The following is a 19,606-nucleotide window of genomic DNA, read 5'->3' as shown; positions in this document are numbered from 1 at the left end:
GACCAGCTTGAGGAGTACATGTATGCAGACAACAGACTTTTCCAAAAATAATTCAACATGATTAATAGTCTTTGACCAAAGAAGTTAATAATATGCTTTCCTAAAAGGTTAACTCCGACTCACTGTGGATCTAGCTATCTGAGGTTTTCTTTTCTGCACATTTTTTTTCTGATAGCTGACATTTTTATTATTGCATGTTACAAAATGTATTCCCTTGGAAAATATGAAACTGAAATCAAAATCATATCTTAAATTCCTCATAATTTTCAGTAATCTACAGATTTGTTAAAGTTTAGACCAGCCTCCAAATTTTATTGCATCAACTTCTTCCTTTTTTCCTCTGAATTATTTTTTTTTCTTTTCTCCCAGTTGTTTTTACTGATAAATTTACAGGCTTTAAATTTGCTAGGCAAAGGTAAAACTATGCAAATGAATTAGTAAATTAAACTGCATTTGCTGAGACTAGATAAGCTGTCAAAACAAAATTCTCCTACTGGTCTGCAGAATTTACAGAAGGAAGAAAAAAGCCGGGGGGGGGGGGGGGGGGGGAGGAGAAAGTAAATCTCTTACAGAGAGTTTATATGAAATCCTAAAATAAATGATAGATTATATATCATGCTACCCCTCTTTATCTTCAAAATTGACTTCATCTTTATTAAAAAGTAAACCAAAGCCAGCCTCAAATCCTGAGGATTTTATGTGTTTGGGACGTTGCAGAGCATTGAATCACTTGGACTTGTGCTTGTCAGCAAGATTTTCCACATCTGATCTGACCTTTAACTCAGGTAACCTGGCAGAATTCATGGACAAGGGAAGGAAGATATTTAGAATTGTTGGAAGATTAATTTCCTCTACTCTTATAGATGCAGCGATATTTTAAATATCACTTAATTGGATAGAGTGAAAGTTGAATTGTACCCTGAAAACACTGCCTTTTGTCCACTTTACTAAAACATAAATATATCTTTTAGGTGATTTGACTCCACTTCTCTACCATGTCATTCTCTCCCAACACTTCAAATAATAGTTAACTGTTCAGAAGAAATCAGAATTTTGCTTAATTACGTTAAGTATCTGTAAATGTTTCACTCAAAAGGTTTCAGTTCATGTTCTTTCTTCTCTACTAGATATAATTCAATGGATAAGATAATGATGCCAGATAAATTTCACCTCCTAAGTTGTTTTTCAATATATATTAATAACAGATTATGGTAATTTATACTGACTCTAATTTATATAGATTTTTTTACAGGGCAAATTTTCCTGGGAAATATCTTCAGGTCACCTTTTCTTACCAAACTGCACTTCAGTGACCTAGTGCTGGTGATATTCAGAGGTGCTGAAGTATGGGAATAACAAGGTTCTGTTAATTTAAACCATAGCAGTTTAATATGAAGCTGGTTTATTGTATTTGCCATAATGGATACCATCAATCACATAAAAGGAATTTTAACAATCCTACATTACTTCTGGCAACTAATTTTTATAAGTCTGTGGGTAATTCAGGCATTTTTATGGCCTAGTCTTTGGTAAACTGTTGGACTTTCTGTTCAAGGTAGAATTATGTCATGCTGCCCATGTCATAGAGACAAAATCCTTCTAAACTTTTTCAGATGATCAATGCACTCAATTATTTGTTTGTTAGTTTCTTTATTTATTGTCTCTTAGGACTTCTTCAGATTTTCTTATTTGTACAATTTACTCTTCTGTATGAATGCGAATACTTCAACATTACCATAGTATCTGATGGCCACTATTGTTATTCTTAATATGTATTTTGATAACTACTCCTGTGGCAACAGAGAAGCAGCAAGTCTTTCTCAAGGTCAGAACTCAAACTACATTATGCCTGCAGGGTGAGGTTTGCAGTGAGAGGTAAGACCTTTCAGCAGATTAATAGATGCATATGGAAGAGACACACAAGAACTTGGACACTCAAAGCATTCCTCAGAGAACTGTGACTGTCACAACCTCATGTTCCTCTTGAAAAAAAGTTCACAGTCCCTCAGCAAAATGTATTATGCAGATATGTACATTAAATTTCTAGTACGGTCAGGGCAGAACTGGCAGAGTTAATTCTCTTGGGAAGACTTGTTCCCATTGTTGTTTACTGAGCTTGGGTTTTCTGCAGATCTTCTTGCCAATAAAAACATTTTCATCTGAAAGCAAGCATAATGACAGTGAACAAGGTTGAAAAGTACATTTAAAAAGGGCTTAAATTTTTATTTACCCAGCATTAATAAATGCCCAGGTGCTTTGAATCGCTTTTGCATTGCTAAATCAGTGCAGCAAATGACAGAGGACAAGAGGGAAAGATAAAAGGCATTTGTACACAAGTAAAAGAGTACACAAGACCTAGTTGTCTCTCAAAAGGAATAAGGCAACATGACTTAATACCTATATTATGTATCGTTACAGCTTTACAACATTGTCTGAATGAATTCCACACTTTAACCTTTCTTGAGTCATATTTTAAGCAATTTCTGGAAGTGGGTTGTAGCAAGTAAGGAATCCTACTAAGATCTTCACAGATCAATCCACAACTGCAGACACAAGAACAGTCTTAGGCATGTTTGGAGCTCCAGTGGGTTGTATCCACTTATGTTTAAATCTACAATCCCAAGCCCTTTGTACAGGTTTTGTCCAACCCCAGAGACCAAAATGTTCCACAGATCCATAATCTCCTGGTTTTTCAATATATGAAAAACACCATTATTTGTACCGGGCTTAATCTGACACTACTTTTGCATAAGTTTTGTAATTGATTATAAAAAATGTTATGGATTAGGTTTTTGAGAAAAAAAGGAGGCATTGCAAAATGTTGTATTATCAAAGTCAGAAGAGGAATAAAAGTGTAAAATAAAAGTGACATAAAAGTGTATATAGCTAAAACTGGAAGGTTTGTTTTCTTGTGTTTGGTTTTGTTACTTTGGTTTGTTTAGGGTTTTTTTGAGATATTATATTTATGACTCTTAATTCATCTAGAATAACAGTGTTTTGATTTTGTTCAAAGAATTTAAAAGTAAAACAGGTCTCACTGTTATGTTATGGTGAATAACATAATGACAATGTGTTAAAACCTCCATGTAAATTATCTCATTTGTGCTGGTATTATGGTCTAACACCAATATTCAATATTTTGTACTACTGATATACTGAGATACTTGTGACAGTGGATGATCTAACTGAAAAACTACACAATAAAACTTTCAAACTTTGTTATATAAATGTTGTATAGTAACAGGTGGGCTATGCCATCACCCTCAGTTTGTTTAGCTTGATTATTGCCTCCTCAAGTCAGTCAGCTAGAAGTCAGAGTTAACATTTCAGAAATAATGAATGAACTGGTGACAATATATGGAAGCAAAGCAGGCTCCAGTGGAGCTGTACACAAGAGGCTGACAGACTGTCAGAACCTGTCAGGTTTGCACTTCAAACACAGAAAGAGCATTTACAGACAGCTTTATAAGGAGTTAGTTCATCTCAAAAGGAATAGATGTCATCACAACTGCTCTGAGAATTCACCACAAATCCATGCATCAAATATGAAGAATTATTGTATTTGAGCCTTCTGGTGGAGTCTACTGAATAACCCAGTCTAGCTAGGCTCTGGGTTTATATGAGGTCTGCCATCCAACCCAGGCAAGCATAGATAAGTATAGACATGGGATATATCCATATGGGATGTATTGGATGTCGAGAGGGGAGCAATTGGAGATTGCCATTCTCTCACTTTGAACTGAAAGCCTGTGACTACCACATAGAAAACAAAGGGCCAACCCCAAGGCCATGGACAACAATGGAAATTTTTCATTGTCTTCTTATATAGATTTAAGCAGACTCCAAACTTGAAATTTGTTCTATTAGTATTTTATTTTGTCCAAAAGTACTTTTCACTAAAAAGTCTAAAAAGAGAGAAATAGGTTAGGCCAGGATTGGGAAGCCTCTGGAATATTGCTAGAAGAGATTGCTTTTGTTTGGCAAGCAAGAGGCAAAATGGAGCTATATTTCTTCTTTGTAGCTATACCAATGGGATAAACAACAGAGAGTTAGATGAGTTATGTGAGATTAGAAACTGATGTAAGAACAAATATGAAAAAGTATAGGTTGAAAATCAGATAGTCTAAACATTGGAAAACTGTGATTTTAGATCAGACTTCCAATCACAGTATTAGAAGTAAAAATAAATCTAGCAAGGTACAAAATGGAACTCATTTAGCTTAGATGGTGCATGGTCCAGACTGAACTGGTGAGGAATAAGACCCTGACTAATTAATTTCTCATCAGACCTCTTTTTCTAAATTATAACCTCTTAAAACTAAAAGAGTAGAGAGAAGGACTTCCTCCCTGTCCATCCTGTGAATAAATTGTAGATGTCTCCTACACATTGAGATGAAAGGAAAAAAGATTGCCTGTGAGTGTCTCCTGAGAGATCCCAAAATGATGTTCCCACCAATCTCTGTGCTCTGAAGTCAGTTTCTTTTCCATTTATAAAAGAATCAAGAGGATTAAAGCACAAACCACCAAATTTTGGTGAAGTTATAAAGATATTTTAATTTCTCTATTTTTTTTCATACTCTCAGGAAGGGGAGAAGCAGGAAGGTGGAAGGGGAACAAGATAAGAGGATGTTACATGTTGTAACATTAGACATACTTAGCAAAAGCATGAAGGCTGTAAATCTGCAGTGCTCCTCTACTGTAGGACAGACTATGTGGAATTTCCACATACAGGTCCTCTAAGATTGCTAAACTTTTCTACTATTAGATTTAAAACTATGCCAATAGCTTCTTTTTGCTTTCACTATCATTGTCTCAATTCCTTTCCTGGTTATGCCACACTACAGCAGGGCTTGGCTGTTATTGTGAATACCTTGTTCTGAAGGATATATGCAAATAACTAGGAAAGGCTGTTATCAGCTGCTTTGTGATAAACTTTCTTTTTGGTCACAATGATAAGATTAAAAAGATTATGGCTACAACACATGGCTATGAAACATCCTTACCCTTCACTGACAGATGGACTTGCTGCTCCTGGACAAATGAGGCACAGTAACTTTTACTCACTATAAAAAACAAGTAAACTAAAAGCTCCCCCCAACAGCTACAACAATTAACAAGAAGGAAATTGCAGCCAGTGGAATTTGGTTACTCTCCAACTTTAAAGGTTTGCCTTGTTATGATCAAATTGGATTCAATCAATTCATTCAATAGATCACGTGCTTTTAGAGTTCAAAACATGGTGATTGCATCTAACATGTATAAGTGTGAAATATGTCACTTTTAAAACAAACAGAAAATAGAAATTACATCTAATAATGTTTTATAGATCAGGTGAATATATAACGTTACTGAAAGGCTTTTAGTTGATGTTGTTATCTAAGGAGTAAAAAAGAGCGGAGTGCTTCTTTTGACCCATAGAGTGGGTGAAAAAAAGAAATATCATTTTTAATTACAGCATTAGGTACTGAACCTCCAAAGCAATTTTTTTCATTGTTGTCTAATGCTCTGCAGCAAAATATTAGTTCAAGACCTTGACATGACCTATGATGAACAATGAGATGTGTTATTTTTTTGGACTATCCTCAGGTCTGAGCTGCATTGCTTTTAATTGGGTCAAGGCAGACTTATAATAGACTTCAAAGTCTTTTCTATTTTGTTATTATTGCCATAACAGTGGCTCAGTTGGATAATGCAATTTCAGAGAATTATCATGTAAGTAGCTTTCATATTGAATTAGAAAAATAAAACAGGATAAGAAAAGTAATGCATGCTAGACATCTCTTACAATAAACTTCTGCATCTTTTCACCACAAAATGACATCTGTGACCTTTCTCTTCCCTTTTCAGTACAATCAGTCAGTATGAAAAGCTCTGCTTTACAGTTAAAAATAGATAACCCCACCTATTATATGTTGTTCAGCAGAACATGCTTGTCTGACTTGAAAGCCAAAGAAGGTAGCGGTATGAAATTACTTAGGAAAATATATTTTTGTGTTCTTATTTTCTGTATGAGCTGACAAAAATCTATGACAAGGACAGGAAAATAATTGACCATGGTACTCAGGTACCCCAAGTATCTTCCTCCGTATCCAGAGGAACAAAATCCAGTGTACTCTGAACATGAAAGTAGTGAATCCTAGAGATAGAGCTGACTTGAACTTTCATCCACTCCGGGAACAGCAAAATCTCCTTCATTTGCATGATGCACAAGCAACCTCAAAAATGCATTCAGCTTTTTTACTTGCCTCTGACGGGATACACTTTTGTTTTACAGATGCTATACTATTTTGTTTATTTAATTAGTAACTCATAACTATATCAGCATATTTCTTCATCGTCCATAACTCTGAATGAAACTCTTTGTAGTTATCAAAGTTTTTCACTTACATATGAGAAACTTTCTCAAGGAGGTACACCTCTTCAGGTGCTGACAATATTACTTCATTGCTTGTTTTATTAATTTGTTACCAAAATACTAATCTATTACAGTAATTACTGAATCATTTTATCACTAGTCATCCTTCAAGGATTTGTCTTTATGTTTAATTTCTGATTCAGAGTGCTATCAGCCATTATGGCATAGAGTTTGGCTAAAGGTTGTTGATGGACTGTTGGCTGCTGTGATTTGTCACAGCCTCAGCAGTTTGCATAGAGTTGTTTGCAAAGAATTCTAGTGATACAAACTGAACATGTATGATATGCTCCCAAGTGAAAAAATAATGGTTTTAAAAATGAAACTATGGCTGTGTTGGTAACAGTCATACAATGAAGAGGAACATCTTAAACTCTAAAGTTCATGGCAAAAATAACACTTTCCCAATGTCAGGACTTGTGTAGAATTGTTTTCCTGTGTTGAATATGACAGGTAATAAATACCCTTATTATGAAGTTTATTCACACTGTACAAAAAATGGAAAAGAAACAGTAATGGTCAAATCTAGGTGAAAGCCACATAACAAATACAGCAATAAAATAATAATAATAATAATATTTAAAAAGCTATCAGGTATGTACCATGGAAATAAAGAATCTGATACTTTTGTAAGTGGGGTTTGATTTATAGACAACTGTATATTTCTGTACTTTACCCACCACTACCTGCTTTTCTGTTCCTTCACCTTTAAAGGTTTGTGCCCAGTGCTCCTGGACAGCTGTGGGTGCTGATGGTGTAATCCCATCACACTGTGCTTCAGCTTCATTTTCCAAACAAATCAAGCAGGAGCAGCAACACTGCATGGGTTTGATAGGCCTGAGCATATCTAGAAAATATTAACCTGAGAGTAGATGTTTTCTATCTTGGCAAAATCTGGCTCTATACTGAGGACTCCATTCAAATTATAGTAATACTATGGTTCCCTTTTTTACAGACAGAAAAATAAACCAGGAGAAAGATTTTTAAGTTTTTCTCCTGCCAGTATAGAACTGGACTGTAATTTACCGTCCAGTAACCAGAGGTTACCAGGAAAAAATAGAGATAACCATCAAAGAGAATTGTACACAGCCCATGGAAACACGAGAAGGCACACCAAGATTCCATCCTGACCCATTTTTCCTCTTGGAGATGTATTGGCCACCTTTTCAAATGATAGGCACAACCACTAAACCCCTGGCACCAATCTCCATTGTGGGCAGAGATTGCAAACCTTAAATCATATGAATGATACTAAAAGCACATGTTTAAACCTTGGAGGGCAGGGTTTCTCTACACAGAGATTATTTAAATTTGTCTCTCAGTGTTTGGGAATGAAGGAATTAACTTGGGGGATAATACACAAATACATGTGATGCCTTGGTCCCTAAATCTCATAATGATCTATGACTTGTGATGCTGCTGAGAGACCCTGAATTTTTGAAGACGTAACCTGTCTGTTATATATGTGTCTTGCTCTGTTTACACTGAACTGAAAGCAGGAAAAATAGAGATCAGGAATGGGTTTTATAGTAAACCCTTAACAACAGAGATACTTCTTTGTTTTTTGCCCTTGGAGGACCTGGAAAATAAAGTATTAGGATGTAGTACACTGATTTCAGTAGTTTCTGAAGCTAAGCAGTAGTTTTGTCTTGTGAATCTGATGTACAGGAAAAACAGCCATAATTTATTGGATTAAATTTGAGTTTGAGAGGTTTCAAGTTCTAGTCTGTTAAGTGGATCAGCCCCTTTTTTTGGTGGTGGCTAAAGACTCTGAACCTCAGTGACCTGACTTATCTGTGCAACAAGGAAAACAAAGCTATTATCTAAAATCAAAATAAGTGTAGGCACTAGGAAATCTAAATTATTAATAAAGCTGTGCTTGGTCAGAGATTTCTCATATCATATCTTTCTTTTTCCTCCTGTATTTGAATGTATGATAATTGAATTTAATGAGGGGGAAAAAGCCAAAACCAAGCTCACTAAATTTCTTGTAGAGATTATAGACATTAGATCTTTGTTTGAAAGATTCTTGGGAGTTTTATCTTTTTTTTTTTTTTTTTTAAGCTGATAGATGAGAGGAGTTCAAGAGTTCCATGGGGAGCTGCTACTCAAGTACCTTTCTGTCTGGTTTATTTAATTTGATTTTGTTTTACAACAGTATCTTTCAATTAGCATCCCTATTTTTCCACTGTGGCTTTAGGCTGCTCATGTTTTCATGAACCTTCTGTTCTCCAAAATTCTCTCTTGCTTTTTTGTTCACACTTAAGTTTGTTAACAGACTTTGCTTGCAGATGACTTCATAAGTTATAATTAAGAGTAATTCCACAATATCAACAATATGGAGGATTCTCATTTACCTTACAGGAATAAACCTCATCAGATATTATGTATCCCTAGTGCAGTGCTTCTCTTCTGGACTCTGCTAAATACCAACTTTTTTTTGCTAGCTCATTGAAAATTTTTCCCTCTGTTTGCTGACAAAAAGTCTATATCTTGATTAAGGTCTCAACTTCTCTTTCAGTAATAATAACAATTTTTGAGCAGTAACTGATATAATCCTGCTAGATTTTTTCCAGAATTACTAAAGAATTTTGACCCCAAAAAGTAAAAAAGGAATTCAGATGGAAAGAAATAAGATTATTGTGTACTTTAATCTCCACAAATATATTGACATCACAGTCATTTTCTTACCCAGTGAAACCCCATTAGGACAAAACTGCCCATACTTCTGCTGACTGAAAAACAACAAAAAAGTTATACCAGAGTACAAATGGAATGGATGTTTCTCACCAGGAAAGAAATTTCCTGTGTGCATTGCTAACTAATCTCGTGATTCTGTATGTTAACTTCACTCTGGAGAACAAGAACTTGTTTCTCAGAGACTAGGAGCTGGAATGGTGAGTGGAGTTTCCATCAGTGTATGAGGCTATAAAGACAAATTACTCTGTTCCTCTGCACAGCACTTGGAGCAGAATTTCACTAAAGAACAATTTTTATCAAAAGTAAAACCTCATGTTGAATTATACCTTAGCTTAAAAGAGCTCTGATAGTAGTTAATCTATCACAATTTAATGCACTTTGCTCCAGGGGGTAAGCTACACTTCCAGATGAAATGAGGACCTTGTTCCTAGTCTAATTTTGTTTTTCTTCACCTCTCAGTCACTGCATTCTCAATAAGCTCAATTTAAAGAACCTTTTCCTACCAGAGAACTTTTCCCTGTGCAGGACTTACCGACTTTCTTTTTGATAACATTCTTAGCCTGAGTTACTTCACTCTTTCAGTCTCCTACAGAAATATTCTAGTGAAATTTTCCTGAAGTTTAGACAGTCAACTGCACTTTTGAACCTTTCCTCTCCTTGGTGCTTTCACCCCAGTATAATTCCACAAAAAGTTGAACATCGTCAGAGCCCAACAGAAGTCATCAGAGAACTGTGGGGAGCAGGAAAGTACCACTACCAGCCTTAGGTACCATCATTCTGTCTGTTTGCTGCTTTCTTTTCTCAGTTGTCCTGTCTTTGGACATCCAAAATTTTTCAAAAGGAAAAGAGATGATAGAAGGGAAGCATCACAGGCTTTTCGCATTTTTGTTTTAAAACTTCAATTTTCTTGTAAGTTTCTATCAAAAATGTGACAAATGAAAATATACAGCACATTCAGGATGAGATATATAGCTGCTATACAGTATAGGGTTTATATAGATAATATAAGGTTTATTCAGGATTTTTTTTTTTTTTTAAGCTTTTGATTTATGTGGAAAATGCTCCAAATAAGATTCGCACTGGAGGCTCTTTGGGTACACTGTTGAAAGGCAAGAAAATCAATTGTTTGTATAGCAACATCACTTCAGGCATGGGCTGAAGCACACAACCTGGAATAAATCAGGTTGTATGAAATGCAGGCAAACAAAATAAAAATAGGAAATAAAATATTCTGCATTTATACAGCAAATCCTATGTATTATTTCAAACAAATTTAGAGTGGCAAATAAAAACCTTTTTATTCCTGCAGGACAATGAAGCATAGAGATGATTGATGTATCATTCGAAGCCCCACAGATAATAGAACTAAACTGAGATGCACCTTAGGTATGAGTCCCTCTTGCCCTACTTACAGTGCTTTTTCATAGAACCTACTAAACTTTGTAAGGATCAGAGCCAGAATAATTTCTTTTAAATTCAGTCTGGAAAGAAGTTATTCCATAGAAACGTTTGTTGAATAATGTATTTGGATGAAGATTGTTCTATCAGTGCTATGAAAGTACAATGCTTGCAACTGCATGTAAATATATTTTGTAAGAAGCTCAAGTACTAGAAGTTTGTGGGCTCTTCACAGCAAGCAATCACTTATCAAGCCACACGACAGCAAAGTATATGATCACAACATCAGTTCAATGCAAAAAGTGATTTTCTGAAGAAATTATGACAGCTGGCTTATAGATAACTGCACTGCTTTTGCTGTCAACTTTTAAATAATAGGCTATAATACAAAAAAAGACCCCTACACAAAGCTCCTATAGGAAAAAGTGTCTTGAGTGAAATATTTGATTCTTAGTATTTCAATATGAGATTTAACAATTTGACTCATGAAAACTCAACAGCCTGCTCAACTGAAAGATGAAAGGATACAAAGGAGTTCACCATGAAACTAAAATATAGAATTGTATTTATCTCTGCCTCCAAAATAAGCAAGGAAAATATACTGCATATTCACAAATTTTAAATTTTTTGTATTTTGCGTCGCTGCCCTTCTCCTCAAAGTATGGATGTATAAGAACTTGATCTGTTCCAGGGATTTTCCTACTTTTCTGTTTGCATTACTTTGTATCAAGTTTTTCTTAGAACTTACCCCTTAAAATAAGGATGGAATTTTATGTGTTATAATGACTTAGAGGAGGATATGCAACATCAAATCAATGTTTTGTTTTAAATGTGTTATAAACTGAGTATAGTGTATTAAACAAGAAGCAGTGATCCCCAAAGACAGTGAAGGCCATCTTGGTGATTTAGCTGCACCAGTTGAATTACAAATAAAAAACAGTAGAAACATAGAAGGAAAAGGGGAAAAGACAGAAACTGGATGATATTTACATGCCTAGGTGTCCTGGAGCTACCAGAGCTGTGAGATTTCTGTCTCCTCCTTCTGATAAGTTTGAGGACAGAGATAACTAACTGATTACATTCAAAAGGAATGGTGACAGGTAAGTACATCCCAATGGTGTCCAGTGGAATGATATGGAGAGCTGAAAAACCTCAGCATCTATCACCCTGATTTCTGTTAGAGGATTCATTACTGAAGTACAGAAGGAAAAGCTAAAATAAGCCAAAGTATTGAGAGAAGAAATAACGTAAGAGACCATCAGTGCTCTGAGGGGTGATCTGAGAATCATCCAAAAGTTCCCAGTTTTGGTCAGAGCAGCAGTTTGGAACTCAAGATGTTCATAGAGGTGAAGAGGTTCCAAGAGAAGGTTACTTGAAGGCTGTTAAGCATCTCATTCCTTAACTTGGTAATGTATTCAGACTGTTTCTACAGTCAGCAAGAAAAGCAAGGGATTTCTGGAAGCTTCCACAAGGCCAGCCTGAGATTTTAACCTTTCCCACTGACCTTGTAAGGCAAATCAAGTCATGTCCATGTTGATGAGATGCAGCAGGCCAAGGGACTGGGAAGGAGAAGTTTGGGTTGACTCATTACAGATAGTTAATGAACCTTCTCCTTCTTCCCAGTCCCTTGGTCCAATGCCTACATATATCAAGAGCTTTTATATATGTGTTCAGCCAGTTTCAATCTTAATACAAAGTTTGAGTTGTCATTCACTTTCCAAAAGCCAAACTCTGTTTTGACGGAATGTGCTTTGGAGCTGACTTTTGAAATAATAGCAGACTGGCTTTGTAAGAGCCAAAAGATGGGGGACCTGAGATTTTAGCTTTTCACAACATCAGGGAATTGAAGGCAAGAGATTTTATATCTCAGAATAACCTTTTCCCAGGGATATTTTTGGGAAATTTTCTCCCTTTTCCTGCATGCCTGAGTAGAGCCATGGCACGAGAAAAATGCACAAGTTCACCCAGTTGTAAAAAAGCAATGAAAAAGGAAACTGGCTGCTGCTGTAGTCTAAACGTGACTTAAGAATGACAAAGTTTTTATATTATGTCTTTTCCCTTTTTGTGCTGAATTTAGCAGAGAGATAGATACTTATTCAACAGGGGCAGATATATTTCTCTACATGTGCAATAACTCTGCTTCAGATTCCTAAAGAAAGCTCTGGGTACCTCAAGCAAGAGAAACGTTATATCTGTGACCATGGAAAGTCAAATTATACCCACATGCTATGTTAGGGTTCTGAACCTCTCTTGGCTATATAAAGCTCATGTTGTGTTTCTTATGATTTACCAAATGAGCTCAATAAATATCTATTCATAGTTCCTGTTATACATCTTTATTGGAGGAGATTGAGAAGTTCCTCAGGAAAAAAAAAAGCTGATTTCTTTCTGTTCTGTTGGTGAGAATTAATTCCAATGGGCAGACTTCTGTTTTCTTCTTTAAGAGAGTGAGCAAGTTTCTCAGGATGCATTTAAAATAATTTTAGTCATGAACGTAGAATTTACACATGCAGTATTTGAACTCAGTGTTTTCCACTTTGCTGTTTGCATACGTGCAGCTACATTCTATTTCTTTTTCCTTATCTCAGTCCTAGACAATGAAAACATTTGGATGGTCATCTCTGTTCTGGAAGGGAAACAAACAGTGTAAACATAGAAAGGAACAAGTGTTTGAGGGATTGAAGGTGGCGATTAAGACTAAACAGAGCAAAGTAAAGACTTTAAGAATGACCTTAAAGGAGACAGGGAAAAATGAGAAAGAAAATACCAGTCTGTAAAAGAAAAAGGGATCTACACTGGAGTAAGAGAAAGCAAATGGCAAAGGACAACAAAGCAGAACTGACTAAAGTGGGATTTGAAAGGAAAGCTTTACATATCTCAGGGTCTCAGCAGTTTTGGTTTTGTTTGTTGAGGGTTTTTTAATGTTTTTTTAAATGCCTTCACAAGGAAAGGGAGAAATTTTATTTGCAGTGTTATCACAGAAGAAGAAGTATAAGTCTGCCAAATCCAAAAAGGTGCATTGGAATGTGTGGTCATTATAATAAACTAAATATGTGAATGAACCCATCTTGATTTCATTGGTATATATTTTCAATAACAGCAGCAATAGCAGCAAAAATAGTGGAGATTTTTAGGGGAAGTGGGAAGACATTTGAGTGATAAATGTATAATTATTTTTTTCCTAAAAAGGAAAAGAAAAAGAACTATTCAAAGGAGAGGGGAAAAAGAAAAGATACAAAATGAGAAAAAATGAAATTCAAATATTACACTGGAGAAGGGGGTGGAAGAAGATAAAATATAGAATATAATTACCTACCAATCATTTTTAAAACTTAGGAATTATATCATACATCTTAATCTCATCACAATATCACATATGAGTGCCTAAAGGACAGAGAGGGTTTAATTTTACCCCTTTCCCCCAAGAGGCAATTAAGAGATGATGACGTCAAGTCATTATTCCTGTTTAGCACTTTGCCTCTGCTTTTCCTGTGGCAGCAAAAGAGCTGTTTTGTAGTGGAGCATTCAGTGCATGGATCCCAGTTCAGCAACAGCAGCTTCTGAAGGCTGCATTGCTGCCCCAGTTTGTTTACCTGTACTGGGAAAAGAGACCAGCCAAAGTAAATCTCATGGATCTGTGAGACTTCTCCTCACTTTCCTCACCTCTCAAAAGCCCAATTAAATCCCACTGTAGCCACCACCCATACTACTACTCTGGTTTCTGATGATAAAATATCCCTGTCCTTTCACACACAGATAGGCTGAATACTCAAGAAGGATATATCTCAATGCGGAGACAAGAAAAACTTAGGAATGAAAAAGCCTCTGACTACTGAAAAGCTTATGAGCATCAGGAACTCTGGTTTCAAGAGGGCCTATGCTCTTCTCTGATGCAATTGATATCCTTTATGACTACTTTGGCCAATGTAAAGTTTGGATCCTTGCAAAAAACCTAGATATTGGGAGGGAAAAATGGCACTTGGAAATTAATAAATCTTAGAAGTGATATTAACATGAGCCTAGGTTATATTTTTAATATTTATAAGAATTAAAAGCCATTTTCACATTAATTTATAAAGGTTTTTTTTAAATAAACCTTAAAACCCATGTGTCTGTGAAGATTTATATTAAACATTATTTATACACCTAACTAAGCTCCAACTACCTCCCTCCCAGATGTCCTCAAATGAGGAACAAACAGGATAAGAAATACTAAGAGGAAGGGGGATTAGCCTTCAGAAGTGTTTTGTAACATTGGAGAAACTGTCCTTGTGATACTAATGAAATGAAGGCTGAGTATTATGACAGTAAAGACAGTAAATAAATAGGGATAAAAGTAATCCCAGGTTATAATCCTATTATAAACTCTTACAGGAAGGAAAAGTTTTCTCCAGACCTTGCACAAAGGTGGGAAGTCATATTTCAAGAAAAGATAGGTACACTGTGGCATTTCCATTGACACTTATTTTACTTTTCAAATTACCCAAAATTATTCAGAATAAGTTAGCACCATTGTGCTGTCAGATGCAAAGAAGGTGAAAAGATTCCTGATTACCACTAGAAAACCAGCAAAAGTGACGATTGGAGTTTTAGTGGCATTTATAAGAACATCTCTTCTGGGCTCCATGGAGCTGGCAGTGCTGGCTTGTGTTCCTAGCAGAGAGGAAAGGATGACTGCATGGCTAGCAGAGGAGAGGCAGTAGGTTAGGGATAGCAGAGTTCATATCCACCACCCCGCTACTGATTCGGTCGGGTAGAGCCTCTGAATAATGCAGGCAAAAGGAAAGACATGACAAAGCAAGTTTCATCAACTGAAACTCAGGATGTCTCTGGTAGTTCTTTCTGATTCTCATGCTGAGAATGATAGTGAGAAACTTGCCAGCTTCGTGAACATGCTACTGAGATTGCAATCAAAAGTCTGTTAATTTCTGCCCAACAAAATACTGGTTTTTCTGGACACAAAATTGTGATGAATTCTGACCCAGAAAAAGCAAGAACAACGGCACTAAAAGAAATAAAAATTGGAGAAGACAATGAAGACAAGGTTTGATTTTTCATGCGGTGGGTATGAAAAACTGCACTAATCACTTTTTTTCTTCATACTCACAATGATCTTGGAGCTGCCACAATTTCTGGCCTTATAGAAACTGCAGACAGTATTCTCCTACTCATGTTATTCCTATTTCATGTAATTTGAAAAGTTCCACGAGAAATGTACTGGTGAGCTCAGTCTTATTTGCAATCATCGTATAAACACTTCTTAGATAATGAAATCTCAATGATGTTATTCTTATGATTTTTGGGGGCACAAATAATAATTGACAAAATATTCATCGGGTTTATTGATCTGCTTTCTGAAATAAACTAGATATAGAGACAAGTCTATTGTAATTTAGTGAGTGATTTTTTTTGTAAAATAATAATGAGAAAGCTGTTTTAAAATGTACCTGAAAGAGCAGGCTAGATCCGAAGAGAATGCAGAAGATTATTTTAGGATGGGATAAGATGAAATCCAAAGAGCAGGGTAAGATCAAAAAACAAATAGAAATCTGTATATACTGTGGAAGAAGTCATGAAAATAAATTGAAGCTTGAGGGAAGGATGGAATGGAAAAGGACAAAGCTAATAATTTATTTACCAATCCAGTAATTTAAAATTCTAATTTATGTACCCATCTATCTCACTCTATGCTGTGTGTAACAAAACTTTCATCAATACAACATAAAGATGTCAAGTCCTTGAGCTTTGTCCTCCTCTTCCCCTGGAAGTACTGGAGGATATTATTAATGATTGTGCCTGCCTCAGATCTCCTTCTCCTGAAGGTGAAGAAGCTGAGCAAGGGCTGTTATTATCATCTTTGGCTCTGATCCCTTTACTTCAGACTGTCTTTAGAAACGGGTTTGGAAATACCTGAAGAGAAATGAGCTCACTGGGGAAATTATCAGCTTCGGAAAGCCAAATACCCCTATCATACACCCCGCAATAAAACAGTCTCAGACAAACTCATTTCTTACAGAACACTTTCCACGATGTTGCCAGCTGGAATAGCTATCGCTGTGTGACTGCTCTAACCTTGCTGCATGCTGGCAGGGCTTGCAGCTGTAGAGCAGAGCAGAGCAGAGCAGAGTGCTGCTGGAACATGAGCATTACGGTTCCCACCTGCTTCCCTCGAGGGACTTCTGTGTCTCTCTTGATTCAGCACCACAGTAGTCCACCACAGTGGACATTACAGAAGCTTTAGTTTTACAGTACAACGTACTGTGCCTCCAAATGCTGTGTTTGCGAGGTTAATGACTCTCCCTTATGCTCTGCGGTCTGAACCTGTGATTTCCACATGCTAGTAATCATATCATTTCATATCACACAGACATCCCCTTATGTATCCTATTAACACATAGATAATTTTCAAAAAAATTTAAGGTACCAATTAAAACCATTATATTCACTCTTTATCTAATAATGTTAAAAAGTAATTTGTTTTTCAAAGAATTTTATAAACTTATTACTCTGATGTTTCAAAAACTGAGAACACTCCAAGAATAAGTGTATCATTCTGCTCATTAATTTTATGGGTGGGCCTGAAACTCTCACCACAGTAATTTATAAGCTGAGAACTTTAGAACAGATTTATCAAACACATCATTTGATAAAGCATGACTGAATTTGCTAAATATATTTCACCAACCTCATGTGAAACTTCAAAGTAGCATAAAATTTTTAAAGAAAACAGCCTTAGAAACAACTCATAGCAATATTGCTCAAAACAATAGCAAATCATGACAATAAAGGCAAATCTATGATCAGAATGGTCAAGTTAACAAGAGCGAGATTTCCTAATGGTAGTTCTATGTACTACATGTACATCAGGTACATCACCTTATGTTGTAATTACTATCTTGGTAATCCACTTAAAAGAAAACCAAACAAATAAGCATAACATATATTTCAAACAAAAGTATCGATTTATAAATAGGTATTTAACATTGTTACAGACATACTGGAATTCTAACAAATAACAAATAAACCTCATTCAGAATGCAATTTGATTATATTAAATGTCTGTGTCCTTCCAAATCTTAATTTTCCCTCAGGTTATAATCCAGTTAGCTTTTCCAGCCTAAAAGCACAATCTTTTTCCATGTAGCACCAGCTATGACTTATACAACATGTTTTTAGTCGAATTTCAACCTTCTCAGGTAAAAAAAAATCCTTTACCTGAGAGCTGATACTTGTGAGCTCTGTACATTCTTGTCTTAGTCCCCATTTTTTTCAATTCAAACAGGTCATAAAACTTTCAGTCTTAAACTGATAATCTGAAATCACAAAGCAACCTAAAACTGGTTTCTTACTTAAGTGCATTGTTTCCATTCAGTACATTTTTATTCTCACTCTATATTAAGCAGGAAGGAAGAATCTGGAGTGGTGCACAAGTAAAGCAAAAATGCACTTTATTTCAGATGCACTGAAATGTTAAGGAGGACTAGTCACAAAAGTCTCTGGAAGATGAAAGTTACCATTTAAGAAAAAAACCAGTAAAACAATATGATTGATAAATCATATTGTTTTAGACAGTAAAACAATTGATTTCATGTATCTTACTGGAGAGTGTTTCTCTCAAGCCTGGGGCTTGGAGGCTTATCTTCCAAATGACACTTAAAATGCAAGCAAATTTTCCTAAACACCAATTTCAGTTTTGAATTGACTATGATCAGGATAATTGAGTGCACGGAAGGATATGCCTCAGCTACAACTAAGGATACTGCAACTTTCACCAGATCTTTACTTTGAGATGTAGAGAGTATCAACAGAATTTGAGCTACATAACTGGAAAGATACAAGATTAAGAAAGAAATAATGGATTTAATAACATTTAGGTGAACATCTATCATAGCATACGTGAAAGTATCTGCATAAGATTGCATTGTCTTTCTGTGTTTCCACAGAGAAGTAATTAACAGAGCTGAGGTCACCACAGAGAGTACTAGAGGGAAAAAGCAACCTACAAAGTAAAGAAGCAGCAAATAGAGAGATGAACTATCCCAGTCCATGATATCAGCTGTGCTATTTTCTCTGCAGTTTCCTGTTGAGCTGCATAGGTGAGTGTTGGGTGTAATCCATACCAAAGGAAGAGAAGTCATAGAGGAGATCACCAGCGATCCAAGAAGAAGCCTTGGGACCATCCCAGCTATTCTGCACTTGATTTGCAGCAGCAGCCAGTGGGTGGTATTGACTATTTTTACACAGTACAGTACATAGAGCCAGGTACTGAACCACAAGCTGCTATGGTTTACAAACATCCACACAGCAGCAAAGTCCTTGTACACTGAAGCCAACTTGAACACGTCAGCAAAGTAGAGACTGTGGATGTGCATCAGAACCATCACCTGCAAGATAAATCTTGATATGCTCAGAAAGATCAGGATCATATCAGCAGAAGATGTCTTTTTGCTTTTGATCCAATTAATTATATTAACAGCTGTAATAAATCCATTTCCAATAAATCCAACAACAACTTCAACAGCTACAATGCTTATTGAAACAATAAGAAGTGGTGGCAGCATCTTGCTGCTTTGGTCACTTCTGCCTGATTAGCCTGTGTAGCTGTGCAGGAGGTTGAGCAGTTCTGATGGTATCTGGCTAGTCCCAGCTCCTGCCTGCTCACCTTATATCTAGGAACAAAATGACATCTGGAAATGACAGCAGATCTGGAAATGGTAGTGAGAAATTATTGATGTTTTTCCTGAATGTGCAAAGCAGAGAAAGATTTCATAATTAATTCCAACCTTTTACATGCATAAGATTTGCCTATGCTTTTACTTAGGGGTGTGAGATAGCCAGCTGTATTAAACAAGCCACCTTGTGTCCAGTTGTTTATATTCTTGTCTAGAGTGACAGAAAGCCCTGTGGCTCTCTGGTTACAGCAGTACCTGACTGTGTGGAGGGGGTTGCAGCATGAAACCCAACAGAGGCACCAGTATATCTCAGCAAGGATGTCTTGTATTGTAACTAGTATCTTTCAGGCTGCATTGAAGGTTTATTAAATTATAACCAGACCAATTAGTTGCAACCACTTTAGCAAGGAGAAAATTACACAGC

The 19,606-nt window shown here is 36.1% G+C and overlaps 1 protein-coding gene across 1 annotated transcript; it reads right to left on the bottom strand.

Annotated features, from left to right (window-relative positions):
- Window positions 1-18,105: 18,105 nt before the first annotated feature.
- LOC128933202 (taste receptor type 2 member 40-like) lies at window positions 18,106-19,071 on the bottom strand. The gene has a single exon (XM_054270131.1). The coding sequence runs from the start codon at window positions 19,069-19,071 to the stop codon at window positions 18,106-18,108; it is 966 nt and encodes a 321-aa protein (XP_054126106.1).
- Window positions 19,072-19,606: the final 535 nt, after the last annotated feature.

Source organism: Melozone crissalis, unplaced genomic scaffold (assembly GCF_028551555.1).
Source record: "Melozone crissalis strain CALT ecotype California unplaced genomic scaffold, PUWL_Pcris_2 ptg000008l_1, whole genome shotgun sequence".
NCBI classification, from domain to species: Eukaryota; Metazoa; Chordata; class Aves; order Passeriformes; family Passerellidae; genus Melozone; species Melozone crissalis.
This window is presented reverse-complemented; position numbering and strand designations above follow the sequence as displayed.

Bases quoted from the DNA above. Each gene is read 5' to 3' on its own strand.
- LOC128933202 (XM_054270131.1), bottom strand. From the start codon at position 19,071: ATGCTGCCACCACTTCTTATTGTTTCAATAAGCATTGTAGCTGTTGAA.